Here is a 27,520-nt window from a genome sequence, read left to right as displayed (position 1 = left end):
AAAGGCAATGTAGATGGAGTTCTTTAATTATTCAGCACATTTCTTACACCTGTGATTCTTCAGCCTAATTTAGTATTCACAGGTAAGTTGCTTTGCTCAGTAGTTCTGCAACTATAAATACTAGCTTAAATAATCATCCTTACATTTTTTTTTTAAATAAATTGATCTGTAATTTTAGACTGTATTGCACTTTAATAATGCTCTTATGTTTTGTAAGTAGCCCTGGATAAGGGTGTCTAAGTAATACATAATAATAATAATAATAATAATAATAATAATAATAATAATAAATAGTAGGGATTTTTGAAAATTTAATTTGGAAAAAAAGTGTTTGATCTAATTAATGTTAATTAATACTTATATGGATAAACATGTATAATCATATAAACACAAACCTTGAAACTGGCAATGATATATGTATTGATTTTTAAGTGAGGAGAACAAGATCCCTGACTAAATCCAGTGGAAATCCCTTTATAATGAGACTACGGGTAGTTTGGAGATTTGTACTGTGCACAGGTTACGAGAATTTGGCTAGTGCTGAATGATTTGTCTGTACTGCTTCAAATCTGTTTAAAAACTTGTCGGGTACATGGCAGTTGAGATGGTTTGTATAAAGAAGGCTCCTCTGGCAACAGCTTATGATTTAATCTAGCATGAAAAGGAAGCAGTTCTGACTCAGTTTTATGAAGGAGTACTTTCAGATTATAAATCCCCATAACTGAAACAAGCATTCCTGTTTGGGTGGAGGATTAAGAAAATATAATTTTCAGTGAATATATATATATATATATATTTTTTTTATGTGGGTAGTCCTGCCTTATAATGTCTGGAACCTCTGTACCGTAGCCAAATCTTTTCTGGCTGCCAGATTGCTTAAACTTGCTGTTGAAACCCTATTTTTCTTGTAAAGAAAAAGAGCAGGCATAAGTACACCGCAATCAGTCAAATATACTCACATTGCATTTTAGAAGGTAAATGGTGGCTTAAATGTATTTCCTGCTGCTTCATTATATTGTGAAGTCCGGTTAGATTTATGCAAATTCACCTTTGCTATATCAGCTCATTCATAGGACGATATGCATTATAGAATCAATATGTAGAGTTATTTAACAGTGATCATTATTTACAAATGTATAACGACTTCTGAAGGAAATGCTGTTAAGTACTGACAAAGTGTCATGTGAGATGAGGTATGTGTTCTTACACATATGAGAAAGCCTCATTGATGCAAATCTAAATAGGCACCTTCTTAAAGAACTAAATCTTCTGCACTGAAATATTTTATTTCAACTATACATGCTGTGTTAAAAAAACAAAAAACATAACAAAAAAACAATGTACGTAATTATTTACACATTCACAGTACAAGTTTACAAGGTATCTACACATGTTAAAGTACTCTGTAAGACATACAACAACTGAACGTCAGCTCTGAATTTGCACAGTATTAAAAACAAAAAGTTGACAACTCTGGTTTATTTGCACACAAAGCATTTTAACTGAAATGTAAAGGCTTGGATAAGTCAAATTGCAACATAAAGACAGTATGAATTCACATTGCAATATACAAGGCAGCTCAACATTACAAACCTTTGAAGATGGATCACGTGTACAGTTTTCACTTTGTACAAAAACTGGTTATTAGCAGGTACAGACAACTAACTTAATGGATTTACAGTTTTGAAAATGTGTTTGTAAACAAAATTCAACTTTGGGCTCATATAGGCAACAAAGCGTACTCGGTCAGTCAGAATGAAGCTATTAACATTGGAACATGGGAACCTTCCCTGGCTTACTTCTATCTGCTCTCAAGAGTGAAGGATTGTACGTCATTTTCAAGACATGGTGTTCAACCCTCCTGTCCCACACATCTGTGATATCACTGCTGTTCGATATATATATCTTTTTTAACTCCCTGATGAAAATCTTAAATTTGAGACAGGCATAGTTTTTTTTTTCTCCTTATCTTTTTATCTGATTACATAAATAACACCCCCCCACAATATCTCTGATTCAAGAGTTTCATAAAAGAGCAATGGAGAATCTTGCACAAGACAAATATGGAGAACTTAAAATGGAATGCTACAGAAAATGCTGATCTTACTGATAATTGAAATGCTTGGATTTACTATGCTTTGTTAATTCTTGAAATGTATCACTTTCTTGAAGCAGACCAAATCATTGTTCTTATAATGGAGCTTATTATATGTCTTGCATTATGGAATCAAGTCTGATATTGTTTCAGATGGTAATTATACATATTGTGGTTACCATTTAAAGTGTATGTTACTACTCCCTGTTATATTAGTGTTTTACATTCACTGAAGGGTACTTCAGCTTTGCAAAGTAGCACCTCTCTTAAAAAAAAAAAAAAATAATAATAAAACATGACTTTAACCAGAAAAAAATGAAAAAGCCAGTGTATTCTGCTTAGGTCAGATATTCAATACTCTTATAATGGAATGTTTATAACTAGAGTTGGCTGTTATTTTGTACAAATGCAGTTTTGGTACTTGAATTTGTTGAACTATTAAAAAAAAAACTAGTTTTTGTATAATAAAATGTTCCAACTGGCACACTGAAAGTTTAATGCTCAAGAACACTTGTCATTTTCAATATTTATAACCATGTTCATTGAATAAGGCACACAATGCACAGATTCAGGTAAACTTCCCAAAGAAAAAAAAATATTTACACTTTGTCATTACCTGCATGACCTTTCGGGACACTCTTGGTACTCTTTCAAGATGATTGCACAATTATTTTTTCAAGGGATAGCTGCTTGACAGATTTTGAAATTCAATTACACCTCTGAATCAGTTGTTTTAAAAGCATTAGAAACAAATGTGAGCCCTGAATCAGTACAAAGGCAGTGTTATTTTCTTAGTTCTCATGAACGGTGAGGGGGAAAAACTATTGCAACAGCCATGCATTTTGTAGACTCACTCTGTATGAGCTTCCCCAAACATTCCAACATGAACTGCTCTCCCCATCCCTGCCACTCCATCCTGGACCTTGTCTGAGCAGAGATAGGTTTGGGACTGTGCCCTGCTCTGTGGCACCAGTTATCCCCTGATAACCAGTGTGATATCATCAGTCTCACTTGCCATGTGAACTTAATGGTTAACCAAATGGTTAAGTCAAGTCAAGGCTCATAGAATTGCCCTTTGTGCCACACAGCTCCCACAAAGACAGCACAGAACGCTTTACTTAACTCCTCGATTCAAGAACTGGAGCTTCAATTCACAGTGGCTTGGCAGACTTAAGAGAACCAAAATGCATATGTAAATGGAGAACTACAGCTAGATAGCAATGCTTTTGAGTCCAAAATACACAAATAACTTTAACCAATAGCAGCAAGTAAGTTTAGTAATTTCCCAGTGAGTTAAAATAGTAATCCAAGTAGGCACCCTGGACTGATCATGTACACAGATAACCTCAGATTATTGCCCTCAACAAACCTGACGTTAATGAATCTGAGTCATCTGCTGTTTTGTTGTCCGAGTATAAGGAGTTGTTCCTGTCTTTAACTGACTGCACAACAGACAATGTAAGTGCACCCTAATGTGTGTGTGCATACTTTACACACAGTATTAGCATTAGTCTGTGACAGACATTCTACTTTATATGAAATGTCTCTGCTAAAATCTTTCCATAAATGCATTTTTTCAGTGTCAAGGCCATATGCTATGTCTAAACATCAAGTTTTCTGATATTTCGTGCAAATGGCTCGACAAATGCATACTTTTTTTCTTGTTTTATAAAGTTCACATTTAATGGGAAGACAATGCTCAGTGGCAGTGAATAATGGAACCCATTCTTCAAGTATTCTTGCATGTAAAATCTCTTAATGCCGGAATGGCATAACTGCATAAAATGAACAATTAAGCTCCCCCATGCAGTTTGTTTCCCCCAACTCCAGAATCCAGACTCACGAACGCAACAAACGTCACGACCACTCTGTGTCTTTGCATCCCAGAAAGAAACCCGGTCACAGACCTTCGGGTTTTAGTTTGCAAAAAAACAAAATCGAGAAGATGCTGCTGGAAGTAGCTTCTTTGGCCACTTGCTTTTCCCTTATTCGAGTACAGTCAGTCTGGACTTCCAACAACATCAGGAAAACCCTCAGCAGGTCTTTAACCCCCATGTAACCCCCACAGTCCTCTAACAGAGTCATCGTACACCTTTAGTAGCTGTACTTGTTCACTGCTCTGATTTGTGTAGTTTGGGGGACAAACCCATTGGGTTTAGGGGGGACGTCTGGCTTTAGAGAGGGTGTCCTCTTGATTCCAGTACGTGGAAGAGAACCTTGCCCACTGTAGCTACTTTGTCTGGATAGTGAGGGCTGCTGATGAACACCAATAGGTGCTCCATGTGAGTCTACTCTGGAAGGTGGTGTGGGAGGAATGTACCCCCCTCTGTTCATACTTGGCTGCCTTGATAAGACAATGCCATTTGGTGAGTTTATGTTTTTAGGAAGGGCTGATATGGAGTGCCTCTGAGAAGAATTCCGGTGATAGCCCCTCTGTCTTTCCAGAGTGTTCATTTGCATTGTGGGAGTGGTTGGGGTAGTAGGCACGTCTACCCTCTTTGTGGGGCTGTTCCGCGGTAGGGTGGAGGAGGGAGAATACAATGAAGCCTCCCTGCTGGGAACCTTTGGTGGTATTTCAGTCATGTTTGCCATTGGTTCCAGCATCATGTTTTGGCGGGTCATAGGAATATCGCCCAAAATAGCTTTTGGGTTGGTGTTGGTTTCATTTAAGTGCTTCAGAAGATCATTCAGGGTATTCCTTGCATCAACTGAGCGCCTGTGGTCCTTTTTGCTGGATTTACTAGACGGAGGCTGATCGATATTTTGAATCTTCCTTTCTGATCGGAGGACGTCTGCATTGGAAAAGGAAGCCCGGTAGTCATGGGTGGCGTTTGGAAGAACAACAGCACTCGGAATGTGAGAATGCCCCATAGGAGAGTGAGGAGGAGGGCTAGAAGGGAAGTATTGAGGACTTTTGAGTGGAGATTCCTTCCTGGAAGCATTTATTTTGTTGTGAGATTTTTCCCACTGATTTTTGATCGGTTGGAGGCTCTTCTGTTGGAGAACTGGGGTAGACTCCGGAGTGGGAAGAGCAGCAAGTTCTGGAGCCTGGCACTGGCTGCTCAAAATCATTGTCTTTGTGTCTCCATTGGGTGGCATCTCTTTCCCGTTGCTCAGCAGATTTGTGTACAGCTTAGGAGAATCAATATTTTGTTGGTATTCCTTCACAGGGCTATCAAACAAGCCGTTGAGTTTAGCAAAGCTTCCACTGGAGTCTGTGCAAGACTGGGCTGATTCGGCGTCCTTGTGGATTTTTCTTGATTTCCGTAAGAAAGCATCCCGGTAGCAGTAAACTATGACCCCAGCGATGAACGCTCCCAGTAGAAAAGCAGCAAAAACGCAGGTGATCAGGACATTCATGTGGACCATCTGGTTAGACTCCCCTGACTGCACCTCCCACACACCTGCAACAAAAGTGCATAATTTAATATATCAACACCAAGGTAGAGCTTAGTTTTTATTATGCAGTACTATTAATTTTTGTTGTGTGTGTTAGAAGCAAATATACACAACACTGCAGACATATTTGCAGCTGTCAGAATAAAATAGAGATGAGCAATTTGAGTGGTATGGTTATTTTTAGTTTTCAGATTTAATTTGTATTTATTTATTCATTCATTCATTTTTATAGAAACATGTTCAGCATTTTCTTGACACTGTTGGCTCCCGAGACAATATGATGAAGATTTCACAGATAGGCCAGATCAGCAATGAAGCATTTACATATATATTCTGTCTGCTGTTATTTGCCGACAACATGGAAACCCAAGGCAACTGTTGCCTCTCTGAGATGGCACATGTGTGGGATCTTAAGATCGATCACAGGCTTTATAATTGTTCTTTTACAATTCATTGCATTTCAAAAATAATTTTCCAGTCTCCTCAGGCAGGTATAAAGATAATGGAAACGTATCAAATGCAAAGTGATCTTGTATCCATCCTAATCTTTTGTGCGAGTCATTCCCTGCAGAAAATTATATTCAGTATTTAATACAACCCTGTAGACCATTTATAAAGCAGAATTTAGCATAATTCGTAGCCTTTTGTGTAGAGAACATTTATTATTTTTAATTGCATGTAATTTAATAAAGAAAAATGATTAGTACTTTTCCCAGTTAGTAATGAAAATGGTTAACAAATATTTTATATATAAATGTAAGGTTATTTTTAGAAGAGAAAATAAATTATAGAAAATAAGTCATCAAATATGAGAAAAAGACTGGGGTCTACCTAGCAGGGGTATTGTTACAGACCTTGCATAGTTTAACATTTGTTAGTTACCACAGACATTTATAAAGTTAGTCATGAATTAATGTCATGCTATACCATAGTTTATTCACCAAGAGGAATCTGAAATGGGTTAGTGGCAAGGCCTTTTGTACATTTTGGGGGGAAATGCCCAGGGTTAGGATCTTAATGGCAGTGAGAAGAAAAAATAAATAAAAAGAAAGTAAAGTCTTAAAGAAGAATTCTTAAAGAAGGAAAACAAATAATATTTAATTAAATAATAAGCAGAACAAATCAGACCAAGAATAAATCATAGAAATTAGAAAAATAATAATAACATAAATACTGTTGTATCAAAGTATTTCACACACTTAGGGCCGGATTAAATCAAAATTTAGACCCACCCTCTAATCGAAAACTACAGAACTGTACTCAGTTGCGGATTCATTTTTAGTAAGATCACACTTTCTTCTAATCATAACTATAACCACTATGTTTGTACAGGTTTGTATTTTGCAATTAGTGGGTGGGTTAAAATTTTGATTTAATACAGCCTTTAATCCAAAACGTCATTTGGTGATTCATTTATGTCAATAAATATTCTTCAGTACACTATACTAACAATTATACCTTTCCAGAGTTTCTTTGACACTGAATCAGACTAGGGAAAACAAATGATTCTAGTTGACCGAACATAGTTTTTTTGCAGTCATATTGGTAGTTAAACATCTGCATATCCCCTGGATTTATTCACTTCAGTTAGCAGCAATCTTCAGTTTTCTCAAAGCTGAATCAGTTTCAAATAGAAGTATAATTAACAATAAACTAGATGAATCACAGAATAACCTTTGTAAATGGAAGGTGTGAACACTTTCGACTACAAGTGTATACACAACAGAATAAAACATAAATCATAATTAAAAGTTAAATCACTGCCATATCCGCTGATGGGTACCCTGGAACGCTGCTTATGATTATGCTAATAATTCTAATTATTACTTAATTTGTTTTCTCTTATTGAAGTAAATATTTTCATATATTTTTGACACCCCTCATATCTTGTAAATGTCATATGAATACAAGCTTCCAGCTTGCTGCGTATAGTTTGGAAGAGGCTGTCCAGTTTTGCTGACTTACAAAGACTTGCTAATGGCAGCTATAATTCAGGGTTCCATTCAGCGTTAAAGAACTCCCTTTGAAAAGGCCTTACCCTTTGGGGCACCTGGTAATGAATCAAAAGAATGTGAAGTGCCTGGGTCATCTTGGAGCACAAATTTCCTTGAACCAGACAGTTCAGGTTTCTGAGAGCCAATGATTTGGGGTGATTCTATGAGGCCAGATGCCACTGTTGTGACAGTAGGTGATGACAACTTCATGTCTGTGGTGACAAACACATTGTTAACATTTGGTACACATGGTGAATAAGACATACCTTTAACTACCATGCTATTACATGTGGTCTGTGGATTCCTGTTAGTTCAAATGGCATGGTTCTTTTATTATTGTTTATATTTTTATATACAAAATAAATAATACATGATAATGTAAAATTTATGGAATGCGGGAAACACATTTAGCTGTTAATTTTAACAATGCATAATTACAATGGGAACAGAAATAAGAACACTTTAGGTTTTAATCCCTGGACCTGCGTGTTGTCAACTAAAACGTCCATAACGTTTAGACCTACTTAACACAAACTAAAGGATAGATAGTAAGTATTATTGTTTATATTTATTACAATGGTACAGCTGAGAAATGCAGGTTTTAAAATGGGGAGGGGGGGTGCAGTAGTTTGTTTCTTGCATATTGAAGAATGAAGCCTGTATTACTTGTTAAGATATGGTTAGGAGATAAACAGCCGGATGGATATTCATGCAGGAGATGTAATATGTTAATGAGACTCTATAAGAGGAAATGTGATTGGTCAGCAGTGAGAGGTTAATATGCTGGTAGAGAGCAATGGTGCACGGAGCACGAGAAAAAAGGTTGTCTGTCACTGTTAAAATGGCAAGAAAATGAAGGAAAGCTTGTAAGATGGCGTGCCAGCAGCAGCAGCGGAGGAGTAGAAAGGGTTGAGAAAGGCTGAACTTAAAGAAAGAAAAAAAGATAACAAATTTAAAAAGTAAAAACTAACCAGATGTTGGATCGCCAAATGTTTTGTAATCTGGCGTAGATGTAGTAGCCAAAACTTCTAAAAGAATTAAAGGAACAAGAAATCAGTGAAAAATAACCAAAATAAAGCAAAAAAATTAAGCAAAAAGAGAGCCTGTGAACTACAGAAGATTTAATCAAATCATAAAAAAAGAAACTCAGTGGTTGCACATTGCTTCTGAAATTGCTTCTGTTATTTGGCAACTGTTATTTGCTCTGGTCAGACAGTTCAGCTTTGTGAGTCCCTTGTGCCAGCAGTGGGTGGTATGTATATGTGCCATGAGTGCAATTAGTAGAATGTGACCATAAATATGTGTCTCGAGATTCCACAGGAAAATGTAGTGAAAGGTTACTAATGTGACACTGCAAGCTCCTTCTGTCCCCAAAACATGACAGGGCTGTGAAAGTCTCACCGTGACAATCTCCCAGCCGCACTGTGTTGCCATATTCCACGTCTTGCTCATACCCAGTGCTGTTAATTGGAGAGAAGCGAGAGAAGCCGTTACAAAGTCAGGCACAATTTGTTAATCTTTCACAGACTGGTGTCTTTCTTTCTTTATTTCTTTCGTTCTTTCACAGACAGTTAGACTACAGGCATTTACAATAAAATGCAGCACTGTGAAGTCCATAAAATGAGCCCCCCTCCCCCCCATCACATTAAAACCAACTCTAAAAAACCCAGACACTTACAGCACTCCTGGTTGAACCTTCTCACATGATCCAGGGGCCATCCACCCACAGTATGGATCACGGGATGCAATACAAGACCTGTATCAGAGAACATGCAGTAAATGAATCAGACAAGCATTGGGCAGAGTACAACATTTCATAGCACTTGACAAATATGGTCTTCTGAAATCATTGCAGCAGGGTGGACATTTTTATTTATGACTCGCCGTAATCAGAAAGAAAGAATGAAACATTGACCCTGATAGTGGTGTCAGTGACCTGTTTCGTGGAAATAAAATGTTGATCTTATCTAGTCGCAAACCATAATAAAGGTGTGCTGTACCAACTTACTTGTGACATGTGCTGTGCCGTTCGCAGCGACTGAGAGGGATCCTGATTACACAGCTCGAGAACGCCACAAACAAACCATGATTCTCTTTGTCCAGGTGAAGCGATAATACCCTTCTGTCCTCTTCACTATTTGAGATGCACCTAGAATGAGGAACGTGAAAGTGTTAGGTTTTCGGTTTCAAAACATAGCTGTGCTTGTCAATCTTCTGCTTGTACGGGGGTGAGAAAACAACTGTCTACCGTGGAGCTTAAAGCGAGACAGAGACTTCAGATGTTTAATTCACAGTCCGTCAGCTACATTTCAATCCATACTTCAAGGATTCCTAATATTAAGTCCTGTTTTACCCTTAAAACAAGACTTCTTGTTTTCTGATTGTTTTGAGGATTAGACCAATGTTAGAAGTAAACATAGATAAAGCCGCTAATCTCATTTTGTTTGCCATTTCAGCAAGATGATTAACCCTGATAAGATTGGAAAAGCCTGTGGAATTAGTACACTTTCACCCACACCCTTCTTTCAAATCTATTTATTATCTTTATTTCCATGAGAAATGGAGGCCTATATCTTGTAAAATACACAAAGGTTATAACGAAACAAAACATATCTGAATTGTGGCCGTAACATCATGGACTAAACCCATATGGAGCAAGTCATTACGTACTTTGCACGGTTGAAGACATCAATCTCTTCCAGTAGGACGCTGTCATTCAGGGAAAATGGATTGGACTTTGCAAGCACTTTGAGGACCACACCAGCCTCAGAGCCGATGAAAACAATTGTGTAGTTTTGATAAGGACCGGCAGAATTGTCTACTGTTACAGCAGTTAGCCTGTACCTACAGCAGGAGACAAACAGAATATTTTAGTCAAATTCATCCTCACCAGGGCGGCATTTTAGCTAACCGAATCAAATTTCTCTACTGCTACAAGAAAGATGCCAACCTGACGCGAGTCTTTGTGAACCAGGGCTCCTCACTGACGGATGGGACAGCAGAATCCATCAAAGGATGGGATTTGATGAAAAGTAGAGTTTCATCAGGGAATTCAATGGAGGTTTTGTAAGCCTCTGCCAGACCATGCCCCGCACAGCAGCCAGGCCTGAAAAGAAAACAACAGCATTTTATTACATGAAACATGAAAGGGTACACTGTCAGGGGACAGCAGGGTCAGCCACTTATTAAGAGTGATAATGGAGATGGCGAAAATGTGCCACATACCGATGTGCATATGGTGCCCACGTGGCAACACAGGTTTAAATATGCAATGTGTCTAATTATTGTTCATTAATTATTGACGCCACCACCAACGATCCTGTATCACAGCATCACAATATCTACCTTGGTCTCGGCAGTTTGTCTTCTGGAAAAGCTGTCCATACGGAGTCTGGGTTTTTTTGTTCTTTGAACCTGCCTCTGAATACTTTTTCAATATCAGCCATTGAAAAAGCACAAACCGCAGAACCGGGGATGCTGTTTAAATTAGAAAGAAACAAAAATATGAACATTTAGTAGATGAGACACTCTACTTCAAGGAAGCAACTTCAAAAAGGCAGAATACTGGATGCTCACCTATTAAGCTGTGTGGTAAATACTCCAATAACAGTGGGGATCCCATTGATTTCTATTATGTCTGTGATGGATTGCAGAACATCGAAATAGAAAAATGACTCCCCTGGAACAGAGCAGTTTAAGCGAGCTTTAACAAACGAGGTCCAGTGTTTTTCCAGCACTCTCTGAGACCCGCCAACGTCATTTTTGCATATGCGTGCCACTCGGGAATACACAGCCTGAGAGGGAGAGGGAGACAGACAAAATGGTAGAGATTCAGCTTTGTGAAAAACACTTCCAGGGCTTAAATAATGTATCGTGAACCCATTCCTGCGAAGGCATTAGAATGTGTTCATCTATCCAGCATCTGCAAGCAAGCAGATTTGAAGCAGTTTACCTGAGAGGATGCAATAATGCACCACTGAGCAAACAACACTCCCCACACAACTCCACTACCTCCTTTTTAATACAAAAAAGAAGAAGAAAGGAAAAGATACTGGGATTTGAGGTCTTCAATTAACCATGAGTATCAGGCTTAATAATTAACCACTGCAAATCTACATCACAGCACAGGTATCATGCACTGCATTAGTGTGACTGAAATATTTATTAACTTGCGGCTTTGGGGAAAGTGCTTAAAACCCGTCTGGAAATACCCAGTATAAAGTATTGGTAAATTCCAACAAAAATGATGGAACGAGAGTGTAAACCAATACCTTCAGGGAACCATCCATAAACTCGACCAAGCTGACTCTCACACATATTTAAATGAGCTGCGCAAAGCAGTTTTTTCCATTTTATTTATTTAGTTATTTCAACATACCTTCCCCAAATTATTGTGTTCCGCTGCGATTTCCCTAAAGAAGAAGTAAACATAATTCCCATAGTCCACAGCATGTAGGAAGTGTGGTTCTGAAACAAGGGACACATTTTTTTTATTTTAATTATTAGATTAAATTACATTAATTTCAGAAAGAAATCCTTTCATACCTGAAGTCCACCCATCCATAAGTCACATGAAGTATTAAGTTACATATCAACTAAGGCAAGTTCCTATATCCCGGAGGCTACAAGGCTTAAACGAGTGTTAAATTAACCACGTGGAGAAGTAACAGAGGGACCTTAACAATAGGGGATCACTGAAGAATAACAACAGGTTTTGCAAGATAGGTTTCCCTCTTAAAATATTTAGATGTGATTTGTGGCAGGAAAACAATAGTTACCTATAACTTTAATAATAATACATCATGTTAACATGGTAATACATATCCAAACAGGAACTCTAACTAGTTAAAAATCATAAGAGATTATTATTCTGAAATCCTGATTTGCAGAAATGATCTTCACCTTTCAGCCACTTGGAGTCATATTTGATTGTTCTCAGGGCTGAGCCATCACCCATGCTACGGTAAATGACAGCATCGCTGGCCAGGAAGTCTGCCACGGTTGCAGAGTACAGCTTGCCATCTGCAGGAACACATACAGGAAAAGGTCAAACACACTCTCTGTAAAACTGTGATGTTTATTTTGGACAATTATTTGGGTAATAACTAGCTTATATTAAAAAAGCGTGTGTGTTATTAACTGTGACACTTGCAGAGCTATGTTGCTATGGACACCACTGCACGGCTCATTTTAATAAAAAATATGATTAATAATGTTTCTGATCAGCCTTGGCACTCACTGAGCCTTCAGAATTTCATCCTAAACCCCCACAGCACTAAAACAGCCATTGATCATTTTGACTTTTTATCTGGAAGGTTTTCGTACCAGCAAAGAGGGCAACATTGGTCTGTTTGGCATCAAACGGGCACCTTGCCAAACCACTGATTTCTTCACCGTCGAATTCCAGGTTATCGAGCTGAATCAGAAATACAGCAGAATAATTGTAATGCAATGCATACCCAGTACATTTACACAATTACTTCATTATTTATTTTTTTAATCTAACAGAATAAATGCATGTTTACATTTTCACAAGTTGTTCACATATTCCAAAATAACCAAAAGAGAAGCAAGGAAGGTTATGCTCTTCTTCAAAGTGTTAAATATTAATAGAAATATGTTAATAAAGGAGGGAGAAAAGCAGCTGATGGCATGTACTTACCCTGTAGTATCTGCACATGGGGTTGAAACCATTGGTGCCACAGATGAATACCAGATCATCATTTCTGGGAACTAAAACTTTTATAAAATTATGGCACTCATCCTTTAAAAAAGGGAAGAGACAAAAATAAAATCAGTCAATTAAAGTCAGTTTCAGGAAAAAATGACAACTTCAAAATAGGTCTAAAAAGACAATTGAAATCTTACTCTGTGTTTTCCTTTCATAGCACAGGTTTCCCTGTCTGCTTGACCTGATCTCCATGTTAATTTCTGTAAATGAGAAGGACAAACAAGTTTTAATATTCTTCTTGACACTAATTCTACCAGCCACTTATACCTTTCTTAAAAAAATAATAAAACAAAGGTTAAAGTTCTGTATATATTACCAACATAACCAATGGCATACCAGTTATTTAGTACACTTACCCTGTAGGGGACGATTTCATTCCTGTACGACTCTCTCAAACTTACAGAGTACACCTGGTCTCTAATTGATGAAAACAAAAAGGGAAATTAACTGCATTAACACACATGAAACAATGATTACATTAAATGTTTCCCGAAGTCATCACTCTGCAACCTGCCATATGACTTAAATCTTCGTTTAAATCAATATTTCCTGTATATATTATTGCATAGAAATTTCCTCATCCAATACAATTAAGAGTTGTTTAAAGATTTACCTGCCAGCTATGAAAAGTGTGTCTTGGATTTTTATCATCAGCTGAAAGTCCAGTCTGTGCTGGGATTCATTGCCTGAAGGGCGCCCTCTAAATACAGGATATTGCCTTGAATCTGCAAGAAGAAATGAGTTACAGCATTATTTGGGATTATGGAGCACCACAATCGATATGGAGTATTGATTAACTGTATATATGCCATGTATAATGGCTTAAAACTAAATCCCTGTGTAATGTAATGAATATTAAAGAATATAACACAGAAGCAGTCTGAATGCTCATATAAACTGTGTCAGCAGATTTTTGTATTTTCTCACAGTAAATCACAGAAAAACTTAGCATCTTTTAAGTCCACTTGATCCTCAGACTGACAAGGGGCTGCATTATTTTGTATTCATGCACACGGCTGAGCATAATCTTAAAAAAAAAAAAAAAAATATATATATATATATATATATATATATAGTGATGGAAGTACATCTGGAAAAAAATGTGGTGGGTACTAAATTCTACCTGCACACCTCCTGTTGGATTATTTGCTGGCATGAGACATGCTTGTTTAGAATATATTAGCACATTCAAATAAAACAATAGCCCCTCCAGCTATCTTGGTTGGCGCTAATAAAGGATTACTGAAATACGAGACCGCATTACAAAATGTGATTGAGTGCCGGGCAAAAAAAAAATTGTTTGATTTAGACGCCTGTGCACAGAACTTACAGTGATAGTCTACAGTGTCAATCGGCTCATCATCTTCAGGAAAGCTGACCGCTTGAAGGCGTGAGGCTGCAAGAAGCACCAAACTGAGAAACAACTGTACCCTCCGTCCCATGATTGACACAGAAAGTCAATACTTCCTGTTTTCAGTAAATGTAGATGTTACCTGGAAGACACAAACATCAACCATATTGAGTCTTTTTATTTATTTATTTTTTATAACCACCACTTATCTCATTGTTACAGCCTTCTTTCTACACACTGTTAAAACCCAAGCATATTTGTGGTGTAGAGCCTGCTTTTTGACAACCCTAATTACCATTTTTACTTGCTGTGTTGACACATGCAAATTTTTTGCTGAGCTTTCAGTGTCAGTAATTGGTGACTGACTATTGCTAAATCTGGAACACTCTAAAGGTTAAGAAAATGGGCACCAGTCTACATTTCAATGAACCCACCAGCAAATGAGGCACACACATATGTGGAACTGGCACTGGGGCACTTCTGCACACTGCAAACATGATGAAGCAGGATTTTTTCATATAGCTGTGTATACCCTCTTTAGTTTGCAGTGGTTGAGTAGAAAACAAAATTGCCATTATGGTTATTTATTTATCGAGCGACAAAGATTTAAAGCGCTGAGGAGTGACCTGAGCACATTAACTCACGTCTCCCCAAGGAGCACTCGTAATTCCTTTTAGTTAGAAAATATTACAGGTGGCTGTTCAAATCCACGGTTAGGTAAATGCATTGATATTAATGAACATTTTAGAGTCAAATATTTATAAGCCAAACAAATTATTGATGTTGGTAGTGCTTGAATGCATATAAACAGTTTACTCAGGGACAACAAACCGTCAGGGATACGGGCGAACAAGCAGCATACAGAACACCACACAAAGGTAGCTCCTGTGCTTTGCTGACTAGTACCCCTTTCCGCTACAGCCTGTCACCAATATTGACAATTTTTCAATCTTCCCTGTCGTACACCTGCTCCAAGCTTTTGTATCTGTGAGGAATACTGATAGTTTCGAAAAGAGGAAATAGAAGAGATTCACCTCATAAATCTGTAGAAAGTCAACATTAATAGCTTTTTATCGGCGCTGAAGCACAATTCTGTTTAATGTGAGCGTGCTGAAAAAGCTGCAGTGGCTATTCCACATTCGATCTAGTGCGGCTTCTGGTCCCTGTTTGTTACCAAATTAGCATTGCTATCATGTCTGTAATTACAGTTCTCCACTCCAAACCGGACATGGTTGATTAAGTACTTTATACAACAAGCTATTATAACTTTTGATGATGCAAAACCCTCTATGGAAGATTGCTATTTATTCATTCAATGCAAGTTTTCAAAGGAAAAATTAAGTTCTTACAATTAAGACCACATGATTTCGATACCACAAATAACTCTAGTTATTTAAACTGTAATTTGACAGGATACTACAGCATTGGAAATGTCTTTCATGCTTAGTAATGAAGTTTGAAATGCATTGTAGATGTATAAAGAATTGCAGCTGTCAGCAACTCATACATTTAAACTGGTTTAACAGTACCAGCAATAACCATACATAAGGGAATGCTAATGTATTAAAGGAGAGATCAATAAGTATTGTAGAGTGATGGTCAGACCACAGTCCCACCAATTTTGCTTTCATTTTTGAAAGCCTTGTTTTTTTTATATTTAAAGAAACAGCTCTCTCAGATTTTTGCAGCCAGGGAAAGTTTGCAATAATACTGCTGGAACTTAACAGGACATACATCCTGTCATCACAAGGTCCCACTGACATAATTTGTATTCACTACTCGTAAAACATGAGTTATCGTGAGTACACTGCAATTATCCCCTATGTTTTGCAAAACAGGACAAAAAAAAAAAGAGTTTAAACTAGATTACATGACTCAATGGCAATAAAGTACAACACAAACAAAGGTCAAAAGCTACTTCAACTATCCGGGCTGCAGGAAGTAAACCTTTTTTTTATTATTATTATTGAATTTCTTTGTACGGTTTCTTATTCTTACCCTCCAGTGAGTAGGCCTGGGCATGTTCTGAAATGCAGGCAGTGTGCTAGTCACGCAACATGTAAGCATTTAACATTTTTCCACAGAGTGCCGAGCAGATCTACTTTGTTTTTATTTTAGTACTCTGCAATCATGCAGTCTCTCTCCTTTCTTTCACCAATTACACCGGCTTCATTTCTGAACGTGTAGAATATAGTGCTTCAAAACATTACTATTGGCAACATATCTATTTTTGTGCATATGTTTTTTTGTTTTGAGGAACTGCAGGCTTGGGGCAGTTTTATTTGTTTGTGATGAATGGCCCCTAAACATGAACGCAATGTGTCATTGTATATCTCCAGCAACCTGATTGCTCCACATGACTGCACAATAGCCGTAATTTCTTGGGTCACTTTTTTTGCCATCCTGTACCATGCTGTGTAGTATAACGGCAGAACATGGAAACTGATAAGTGGTAAATGGGGTTTCCGGCCTCATACTTTTGTGCAGTAGAATGGGATGATTTAGTGTAGGATAAAGACTAAATACTGCTAAGCTGGATGTACTTTATCGATTTATTGTAAGAAAATAAAAAAATAAAAGCTGTTGAAATGCCTCTCTCCCGTGTGCGAACCTCTGCTTCTGTTTAAGCTGGACGACTACAAATCCTGCATAATACGTTATTTACTACTTAAATATTAATGCCACTTAATCTTGTACTATTTCTTTAAAGATTAGAGTGAAGAGTTGGAACTTGTTGCTTTAAATTTACTGGCACGAGATGGATTTCTGCTAAAAAACAATCATGTTCCCTCCCTCCTTTGTGTGAACTCTGAAACAGAAAACTGCCTTTTCACAGCAACAACCATTTTCAAAACACCCCAAAGTAATTCGGCTTGCAGGTGTGTCTAGCGAATAGGATCTGAGAAAAGCCAGGCAAGTCACACAATACAAACTTCATGTTCTGGGTGTTAACTTTAGTAACCATAAACTCACAATGTTACCAGTGGTGTGGAAGAAGTAGAAAAAAAAACTGCTGTAGCCAGCTGTGTTGTTAACAGTCTGATGATCTCTGTGAGGCTTCAAATGATTATGGACCCAGTTGCCTGTTGTGGTCAAAGACAGGATGATTGATGATACGTACATAGCGTTCGGGCTCGTAAGAATAGGAGAAGTTCACTTTGGGGTTGTTAAAATGCTAATCTTGGCTGGTTAACAATAGGTGTGGCAAAGAGGTAATAGAATAAACAAGCCCAATATCTTAAATGCACAGAGCAAATGTAATCTCTGAGGTTACTTAAATATATTCTTTTGTGAAGCAGCAGTGTGCAGTTATTGGTGTTTAACACGGGATCTGTACGAATGACCTGTGTAGTTGTATCTCCAAATGAACTGTAATAGAACAGCTGTCTAACCTAAAAAATATATTGAAACATCAGTCTGCTCCTCTGAGGAAACTCCTCATAAAGCCACATGAACTTCAGAGGTAAAAAGTAAGTTAATTAAAACATTTGAGGTAAATAGGGTCCTACATTTCAATACTTTTCCCCCAAGGTTAACATTTTGTAAATTCATATTTTTTCATTTTATTTCAGATAATAATTAAACAACACTTTATCCAGATCCAAGTATTTCAATAAATTAATTCACTCAAACTAAACTACCTCTGAAACTAATGCTTATTCTGCAATGATTTAAATAACCTTTAAAACATGTGTGTCCTCTTACTGTCAAGTGGATACAATAAATCCAGTAGATACATATATCCAGTTTTGAATATAAGGGACTGCTAAATTAACCAGTTGCAAATAAAGATACATATATAAATACACACCAGATAACATTTATTTTATGAATCTATATTGCTTTTTTAACACAGTAAAAGGTTTTTACTACAAATGACATATTGTAAACGGTGTGACTTGAAACAGAGCTTCAAATGCACCCAAAGTTTTAATTGTTTTATGCAGATTGCACTTTTTACATAGATTTAATGATTCCTCTGTTCCACAGCCAGATCAAATTACATTGTCTAAAATATCTGGCAGTGGAGCAGAGTTTGGCTGTCATATCATCAAATTAAAATACACTGTTGGATTTTCTGACATATAGGCTTATACGATTTAAAATTGTCATGTTTTACCATGTTTAAAAATGTTAGTAAGCGCATGAACTGTAAACATTACAGATAATAGAGCAAAGATAACTAATGTAAAATGTCTTACAATAGCCTTTTTTATGGCTCAAATAAGTGAAGCATTTACTATTGATCCGTGGGTTAATTCCTTCAGACCATTTCAAATGCAAACAAGAACAAAGATTTGGGAGCAGCAAAAGTGACAAAAGGTAATAGGCAGCCAGCAAATGGATTGATTCATCTGCTGCTGTAGACTTTGGGGGATGGGCATTGGTTTTAAACAAGACTGTTGCACTGTTAAAGTCTTGGAAACAATATGCATATATGAATCAGTGGGCTCCCTGTGTAGGAAAAAATACATTATAGCCTTTACCACTGTGAAACAATTATTTCTGCAGACACATCGGGGCTCTCTTAATTTAAGCTTACTTGGTGTTAAAGAGATTATTCTGCTGTATCAAACTTCATTACTGAACTACACCAATGTTGACCGGAACCCCGAATAACCTCTCAACGGGTGAAAACACTGTTTAATGCAACAGCGTCTGCAAGATGTACAATGATGCCACCGTATATAGAGAATAGCTTAACCACCAGTTTTCACCTGGCCGGCTATTTCAGACATATCGAGTTCTTGCATATCGCATATATACACATTTTTAATCACACGTTTAATTAATGGAATAGTCGTTTAATGAATTATTTTAAAATAAAACAAACGCTGAAAACGACTGTCGCTGAAGTACATTTTCATCTAAACAGGCCGAATTCATAATGTGTATGAAAAAGGCATAGAAGAAGAAAAATCATCAACCAACCCAGACTTAGCCACCCTGCTCAGAGTACTGTAACTCTACCCGGTAGGGTTTTAAACCCCGCATCCATTCAACATAGAATCCCGTACTTTACTTCATGGATTAAGACAGATCTTAAATACATTCATGTACAACGGTCGTGTTAATGTACACCAGCAATTTAAATTCACACACACGCACAATCGTCATTTGAAGCGCTAGACGGGATATCTAGAAAAATAAATTCCTCCAAACTACAGCTTGACAGTAAGGTATACAATGTTCCCGACCGATCTCTTCAATGCACAGGCATTCATTTCCACGAAAAATGCAACTTGTGACCAGTGCAAAAGAACCATACAACATAATGAAGTACCAGTATTACACACTTAAACATGATCACATTAGATTAATCAATTTCTCCAGTCATCCGTATGTAGAAGAAAGTGTAACTATTGCAGACATGTATTGTACTGATCTGCAGTGCATCCCCGTCGAAAAGGAAACAATTTTGTAGCCATAATGAAACCAATTATTGCGCGCATCTGACCGACACAACGTTTATGAAATGTAACAGACTTTAAAAAGCAAACAGACTTGATACATAGACACAGCGATCCGCTCCTTTCATCCTACCTTGAAGTTTGTCAACATGCGTGGAAACTGCTGCCCAGATGCTGCTCTATAATTTTAGATCCACAAGTCCGATGCCCCTCTATTATAAATCCACTGAATAAACGGGTCACTTCTGAAATGCATTCCTGCTCCACGATTTCAGAACCGTGGTCCACTTGTGTATGTAGCCAGATATGAATACAAAATAAAATAAAATAAAATACAGAAACAATGTAATTCCAATGCCACGAAAGGAGTACGTTCCTGCTGACTCGCCAATCTATCCGCTCTTAGGCCCGGCTTTAAGCTTTCTGATCTGATCTTCAAAGCTCAAGACCGATCAAATGGCACCAAGGAAGCCCCCTCCCCCTTTCCTTACCACCCCCCCAGCCGTCATTAACTTTACAAACCCTGAACACAACAAACAAGTGGCTGAACAGCGCTCTGGCAGGGAGAACTCACTTAAGGATACGAGCAAGATTGAACACAACGCAAAGATTGTAAGATAATTATTTCAGTGAAAGCAATGCAGGAATGAAAACAGTACCTGCATCACTGAGCCCGGGAATAAAAATAGCTCTTCGGGTACTATTTTTGCACTTCACACGCACAACCCTAGTGGGCTGTGTTTAAAAGCTTTCTGCACTAGTCCTGCAACTGAGTCGGCAAACACTGCGCTTCAGTCTCCCCCAGGTAACGCAGGATTTGTGTTGCTTTTGTGCTGTTTTTGTAGCGCATTAGTTCTCAGTGCTGAAGTACTGCTTGCTTTCCAAAAGATGCGACTCACCTCATCTGGATCGGTGTTGTATATCCTTATTAATAGTCCCACAAACGAAATCTTCCAAACTTCTTGCAGTGGAATAAGCCAGGAGAAAAACAAACTGATCCACAGCAAATGGTGTAACTCGATCCATCGCGAGTCAATCCATCAAGAGAGCAGCCGGGCTGCCTACCAATAAGCCGGGCTCTGCCTGGGGTCCCTCCCCCAGCCCTTTCTCTTGTGCTCTCTCTCTAGATGTGGATTTTGGCTTCTCTCCCTGCTTGACTGCTCTCTCTCTCTCTCTCTCTCTCTCTCTCTCTCTCTCTCTCTCTCTCTCTCTCTCTCTCTCTCTCTCTCTCTCTCTCTCAGTAGTGAGGCCCCCAGATCATGGTGACCCAGTATCCCCCGCTCTGTACCCATCCCCCATCTCAAATAAGCATGCTGTAAAATCTTTAACAGATTTGTTTTCAGTGGGGATGATGTGCAGCGGCCACGGAGGAGCCCCTTTTTTCAATGGTTCAGACTCAGACATTCAGATACTGCCAAAACCTATAAATCCTGTGCGATCTCCTGGCGCTGGTCATTTCCACTGCTAGATCTGTAGCCACGCAGTATCTGTGCGAACTACTTTATTTTCCTTCACTAAACCTTTTACCAGCAGTTTCTAAGGAGAAAAATGCAGTGTTGTATCTTAAGAGAAATCTATGCATTTTGATCTAAAGTAGTAAATGCGTCTTGAATTCTTTACAACACTAGTAATTACGTTTTATTAGTTCGTGTAATTGAGTAGGTGTAATAAAGAGGACAACTTTCATTTGTTATGAATGAAAGAAATCTGGTTGTAGTTCTAATAAAATTAGTGTCTTTATTCAATGCTAATTAATGGCCAGAGGTGAGTTAAACTTTCTGTGCTGGCAAAGGGTGAGAACTTTGCGCATAACCACAAATAAGGCTCAGCATTCTGCGTGATAACGCTGTTTGCCTAAGATTGGGTATTTAAGCAGGTGATTAAACATATATTGTACTTTTAACCATCATCAAATTTACCACGTATATTCTTTGTCTACTGTGGGAATGGTGCCAATTTAAAAGTAAATCAAAGCTCCTCGTTAAGAAGAAGAAAGAAAAATGCAACAAGCATCGACAAGTTGCTGAAATCTATTAGGTTTATAATAAATGTAAACGAATATAATATCTTGAGCATAAGAAGGACCTCTACCTGTCAGCACCCACACTAAAGAGACTAAATATTTCAGCAGGCTCGCTGATGACGTGACCATTGTTTACTAATTAATATAAATCTTAATCATAGTCTCACAAACCTGTTTTGTTTTCTTACATTACATTATAGGACTATAATCAGAAAACGGATATATATATATATATATATTTTTTTTTACTTCAACAGCGTTGACCTTAGTCAACTCCATCACAGAATACAAATTAAATTGCTGAAAATCAGTTTCCAAGAAGGATCCACAGTATTTATTTATTTATTTTTTGTAGGAGGATTGTTTTTTTTATCCCTCAAACCCTCTGAAAACCTGTTTTGACAAATTGCATAGCTTTGCAGTTTGCAATCAATATTAACAGACCAGCTCATTATGCTGTTTGTGCATAATGCAGCTGCTTAGTGATGTCCTAAAATAAAATTTGTAGGCATTTGAAATAATAGCTTATTCAAATATAATGAACATACCATAAGGGTAGTTGCATTTTATATATAGTTTGTATGTGTGTGTGTGTATATATATATATATATATATATGGAGCATGCAATCAGTAAGTTCACGATACACAGCTGCATGGAACTGTTCATTCAGTGTTTAAGAGGGTACTATAATGTTGGACATTTATAACAGTAGAGCTTGAGTAGGCCTGGAGTAATGGGACAATAATATTTCAAATCAGCAGCACTATGCCGATTTGCCAGATAAAAATCCATCCAGACAGTTGTATGTTTACTGAGGACAAATCAAATGATCAGAAATATATATTTAATAAGACAACAACATTAAAAGAAAAGAAAAGAAATGCAGAAGGATGAAAGGCTTCAAAGGATGAATGCTGCCGTAATATTGTAGATATCTGTAACAGTATTGTGGCAAGAGTCAGGTATGGGCACCAAGCTGTAATGGCTGCCAACAGTACATCCAAGCCATAATAACTGTAAAACCCGTTCTGAGGAGCCCCCGTTTTTTTGAATGCCTTTTTTTCCCCCTGAGAATGTTGTTAAAGAGGAATTACCTTGCAACCTCATTAAGTCTATTTTACCATGTACTAATTGAAGTATGCAAAAAAGTGAAAATGATTGAAAAGAATGTTACACAACTGGGGGCAAGCAATCGCGTGGTAATGATGGGAGCTCTGTGATGTATTAAAACTCTAATTATAATTATTATTTGAATGAGAATAGCACTTCAGAGATATGTTCTAAGTACATGCAGCATATTCTTTTGTCTTTAACTAGCATGAATTGAAGTAAGCTCAACAGACAATGCATCTGCATCTCTGTGGTTAAGTTCCTGGTGGTTCGAACTGTCACCAATACAAAAGAGCCAACACCCACTGGACCTGGCTGTGGAGCCCGCTTGCCCACACTAATCATTTATATTGGAGTACAAGGAAATCATTTAATGGATTGAGGAATTCCCACTTTGTGAAATGAAGTCTGATTATTTGCAATTATACAAATAACAGAAATGTATTTAGAAGCATCAGTTGTCAGTTGTTATGTTCATAATTTAATGTTAGTATTTTAAGACAGTGCATTTTAATGTGCTCTGCGAGGGCATAGGGATAGCATCTGTATTTAATTGTGGAGGAGTAAGGTGACAAACTGGCCCTGGTGGTCCTGGCTTTAGTGCCCCTCAGGGAGCAAACCAAAACCAGGACAGGACCTCCTGAAGCATTTAGTCCAGGGCCTGCATTTCTCAGGAGAGGTTTAAAGGCCTCACCCTGATTTACAAGTATGGAATGTCACTGCAGATGGTCTGGTGATGGAGTTTGAGCAGTTTAGCACACATGACACGTGACAAATGGACCACGGTTCAGTAAAGTGTGAAAATAGGTTCTTAATCAATCAGAGGAGTTCTTGTCGGAGCCACTTTGTCAGTCAAGCCACCCAACTTGACTAGGATCTGCTGTAAAATATATAAGACCAAATAGTTTGTGTATATGTACTGTATATGATAATGTATATAATCTATTTCATGTAGCTTTTTATTTTTACATGATTATATACATGTTAATGAAACAGGTTTAAAGATTAAAAACTGTTGTTCTGCTGTACACTAAAGTTGCATACAGACTTAGGTAAGGCATTATTTAACAGAAATGAATCAATTTATTCAGTGTATCATATATAACTGCCATCTATTATGTAATCCTAAACCTATTCCTATTCTTCTTTGGGGAAAATCCTGTCTAGCCTGTGTTTTGAATTGTAATACATACCACAAGTGGATCTCTGGGTTAAAGATGATGATGTCTAAAAAACATTGATTTTCTATCCTGTGGTATAGGGACTTTGGTTGTCATGGAGATAAATATAAGGGCCATCACTTTAAAATTGCATCAGAGCAGGACGGGCTGAAACAGTAGCGTCACTTCATGAATCAGAGTTTTCAAGATATTTAATCAGCAGGAATTGTCTACGTTCATACAAGTATGAACACACTCGCTACGTGACAGACCTTCGAACTCCACATATTTCTCTTCTTATTGTGCTTTCTAGACTTTGCCCTACAGAAGTTTTCGTTTGTGATTTACCACTGTATACGCTCCTTATCGCACGTTCCTGCAATTGAATAGTGGGCCACGCCACTTCTTACAACAATTCAATCTCATTTCTGAGGCCCAGTCTAAACAGTCTTTGCTAGGGGATCAGGAGCCTTGGGTAAACCTGTTCATTAATCACTAGTGGATCCATATTGTAGCATCTGTAAAATAATGAGTACCACAATTGCAGCAAATCTGTAGCCCAGCATATTTCAGCAACAGTTGAAGTCAGCCACGTAGTTATAGCCATGACCAGCCAAATTAGAAAGGCCATTTCAAGGCCTGCGTCTAGAACAATTTTAGAATGACATTGTAGTTGTTGGGGATCAGTACATCCCAACCCACTGCAGCAATAATAATACTGAGATTTGTTATGTTATGTCTGAAATTTTCACATTTTCATCCAAAGCGTTAGTAAAATTCTTTTTAGATGTGCTAGGATTGTTGTACAGCTGGAAGCAAACTGTATGACTCATCAAGTACCAGTGCAAAATGAAATTAAGAATTGGCGTGCTCCATTTGTACCATCAATATTTTACTCGCCAGTAACCCAAGTGACCTAGTTTTTTGAGGAAGCCAAGAATTTTGTGTCCTTGCACGTTTTGTATCTAGTTTAAGCTGCTTTTCGATTTATGTTTCCAGATTTGTTTTCTGTATCAGAAGCTGTCATGTTGAAACAAAGCCCAATTCCTCTACTTCATTATAATTACAGTACAGGCAGATAATGGTCTTCAAACACATTTTCAGTACTTTATCAGAGTTTTTGGGCTCTCTAAATGTATGGAACCATAACAGAAGCAGTTTATTCGAGATTGGAAACTTATTTTGAATAAGTCCATCCTGATGTATTCAGTTGCCAAAGTGTCTCCAAGTTTGAATGTGTTTAATATATCCTTTAGGGGTTGTCCATAGGTTAATTACACACTTCCCCCAATAGAGCCTTTCAAACATGTACCTACATTAGAAACCAAAATATGTGTTGTTCCATTTTGTCCCTGTAGGTCATTATACTAATTTACACAAGACCAATGATGATGTGTTTATATTGAGACTGTATGCTTTGCAAATCATCTCATTTCCCTTTTAATTCAGAAGTTTAAATCATTTTTATGATATGCAGCATGGTTTCAAGCTATTTTTCAATTTTGCAGAGGAAACAAATTCAAATTAAAACGAATGGCATGGGACATTAAAAAAATGTACTTTAAGAATACATTTTTCAGGTCATTATTTATTAATCAATTTCTCACAATCCATACCCATATGTTATTTTGTCTAGTGTTATTATAGCTTTTTAAAAATCAATGCAAATGTATGTGTAATGCAAGAGATTTATTTTAGGCAGAAACGGATATAATCTCTGTGTCAGAACCCGTTTTAATCCATTAGTACACTTTTGGTCAGTGTTGCAGTAATAATCCAGACAATCCTAATCTCATCCACCCAAAATATAACAAGCAGCAGCCTGCCTTTTTTTAAATAATGCATTTGGATGGGCATATAGGATTAAAGGTATTACGATAATGAGTAAGTGTTGCAATAAAATACATGAAGGAATGAGACGTCTTCCATGTTTTGGTTTCTTCCTCATGGGAGATTTAAAATTCCATTATCTTAATCCAATATAGTCACATAATATGGCAATGTTTCAGGCCGTGTCTTGTCCTTTGAAAATTTTGCTTCTGTCTGGTCTCATTTAAAGAAAAAATAAAATAAATCCTTCTGTGTATATATAGTAAAACATAAAAAATGCACACATATTTAAATAAGTAAATACCTAAACTTATTTATATATTTTACCAAGATCAAGCATTCTATGCAGTTTTCCAAATCATCACATTCTTACATCCACTCTACTGTTAACTGTTCCCCTGTCCACATTACATTTCAAACTACTATTTTGTTTATTTTAAAAAAGTGGTTCCATAATTTAATGTATTTATTGTACATAATAAGTATTAAAATGCCATTGTTTTTATTAAACATATTTATGTATTTTACTTTCACAACATAGTTCTTCATCAGTGGAATGCAGGACATAACTGTGGTTCTTCATAAACAGTTTGTGGTGTGTTTGTTTTTTATTTTTTGGAGGGTGTGATTCAGTGGTTAGTGAATGCTAATGAAATTTCAACACTCAAGCATTGGATAGCTATTAGAAACATGACTGATATTTTCTAGTAGGGAAAGTAATGGAGCATATTTTCAAGCTTCTGAATGATTAATTTCAAGCCGGTCAAAAATGGGTGACTGTTTACTTACTCTCAAAGTACTCTCTCCTGTTTGTGTTTTTTTTTTTTTTTTGCTTGTTCGTATTGCCACAACTGAATTGCCCCCCCCCACTGTGAAGTCTTCTCTCTGGAGGAGACGCAGACACAGACATCAGTGGTCAGAGAAACGATGCCTAAGGAACTCTCCTTTTCGCTCTAAAGCCTGGAACACAAACCACAGGGCAGAGGAGCAGCTGCAGGCCGAGGTCTTGCCTGTCTGGATCTGTGCTCAGGCAGTGACCAGGGTTACAGCTGTGTGGCAAGCCTCAAATTCCACAGTCTTCCTTACCCTGCCCAGTCTGGTTGGCAATGAGAGAGTTTTTTGACACCACTTAGAACTCTGATCCTTTGTTGATGAGCAATACAGGCTGGGTCTGAACCTGCAATCTCCAGTGTGTGGGATTCATCCCGCATTCCTTATTGGGTTTGTCACTCGTGGGTTATAGTAGTAGTTTTGGCTGCTATTAAATCCTAACTTTAAGAGCCCCTTTGCTCCAGGAAAGAAAGTATGTAGAGTCTGATGGATTTCTTTCTGTGGTTTTACTCCCCCTTTGTACATTAATTGAGACTTGACTGGATACTCCTGACGCTCAGCTAAGTGCTACCAAGATGACAAT

General features: G+C 37.5%; 1 protein-coding gene across 6 annotated transcripts in view; it reads right to left on the bottom strand.

Annotated features, from left to right (window-relative positions):
• Window positions 1–1,267: 1,267 nt before the first annotated feature.
• Window positions 1,268–27,520, bottom strand: part of sema6d (semaphorin 6D) — a 45,362-nt gene continuing 19,109 nt past the window's right edge. Inside the window, exons 1-19 of one of the 6 annotated variants that reach the window (XM_066701392.1) lie at window positions 20,881–21,102; window positions 14,550–14,712; window positions 13,833–13,944; window positions 13,576–13,636; window positions 13,357–13,419; window positions 13,151–13,252; window positions 12,814–12,904; window positions 12,391–12,510; window positions 11,867–11,955; window positions 11,065–11,282; window positions 10,834–10,965; window positions 10,439–10,594; window positions 10,159–10,332; window positions 9,497–9,637; window positions 9,167–9,244; window positions 8,890–8,948; window positions 8,460–8,516; window positions 7,533–7,700; window positions 1,268–5,499 (exon numbers count right to left, since the gene is read on the bottom strand). In XM_066701392.1, coding sequence (XP_066557489.1) covers window positions 4,190–5,499; window positions 7,533–7,700; window positions 8,460–8,516; window positions 8,890–8,948; window positions 9,167–9,244; window positions 9,497–9,637; window positions 10,159–10,332; window positions 10,439–10,594; window positions 10,834–10,965; window positions 11,065–11,282; window positions 11,867–11,955; window positions 12,391–12,510; window positions 12,814–12,904; window positions 13,151–13,252; window positions 13,357–13,419; window positions 13,576–13,636; window positions 13,833–13,944; window positions 14,550–14,661 — 3,243 coding nt within the window. In that variant the 5' untranslated portion in view covers window positions 14,662–14,712; window positions 20,881–21,102 and the 3' untranslated portion in view covers window positions 1,268–4,189. Of the gene's footprint in view, window positions 5,500–7,532; window positions 7,701–8,459; window positions 8,517–8,889; window positions 8,949–9,166; window positions 9,245–9,496; window positions 9,638–10,158; window positions 10,333–10,438; window positions 10,595–10,833; window positions 10,966–11,064; window positions 11,283–11,866; window positions 11,956–12,390; window positions 12,511–12,813; window positions 12,905–13,150; window positions 13,253–13,356; window positions 13,420–13,575; window positions 13,637–13,832; window positions 13,945–14,549; window positions 14,713–20,114; window positions 20,401–20,880; window positions 21,103–27,520 lie in introns of those variants that run through there. The other 5 variants (XM_066701391.1, XM_066701393.1, XM_066701395.1 and 2 more) reach the window with 5 other exon arrangements.

The sequence above is a fragment of the Amia ocellicauda genome, chromosome 4 (genome assembly GCF_036373705.1).
Source record: "Amia ocellicauda isolate fAmiCal2 chromosome 4, fAmiCal2.hap1, whole genome shotgun sequence".
In the NCBI taxonomy this organism is placed as follows: domain Eukaryota; kingdom Metazoa; phylum Chordata; class Actinopteri; order Amiiformes; family Amiidae; genus Amia; species Amia ocellicauda.
This window is presented reverse-complemented; position numbering and strand designations above follow the sequence as displayed.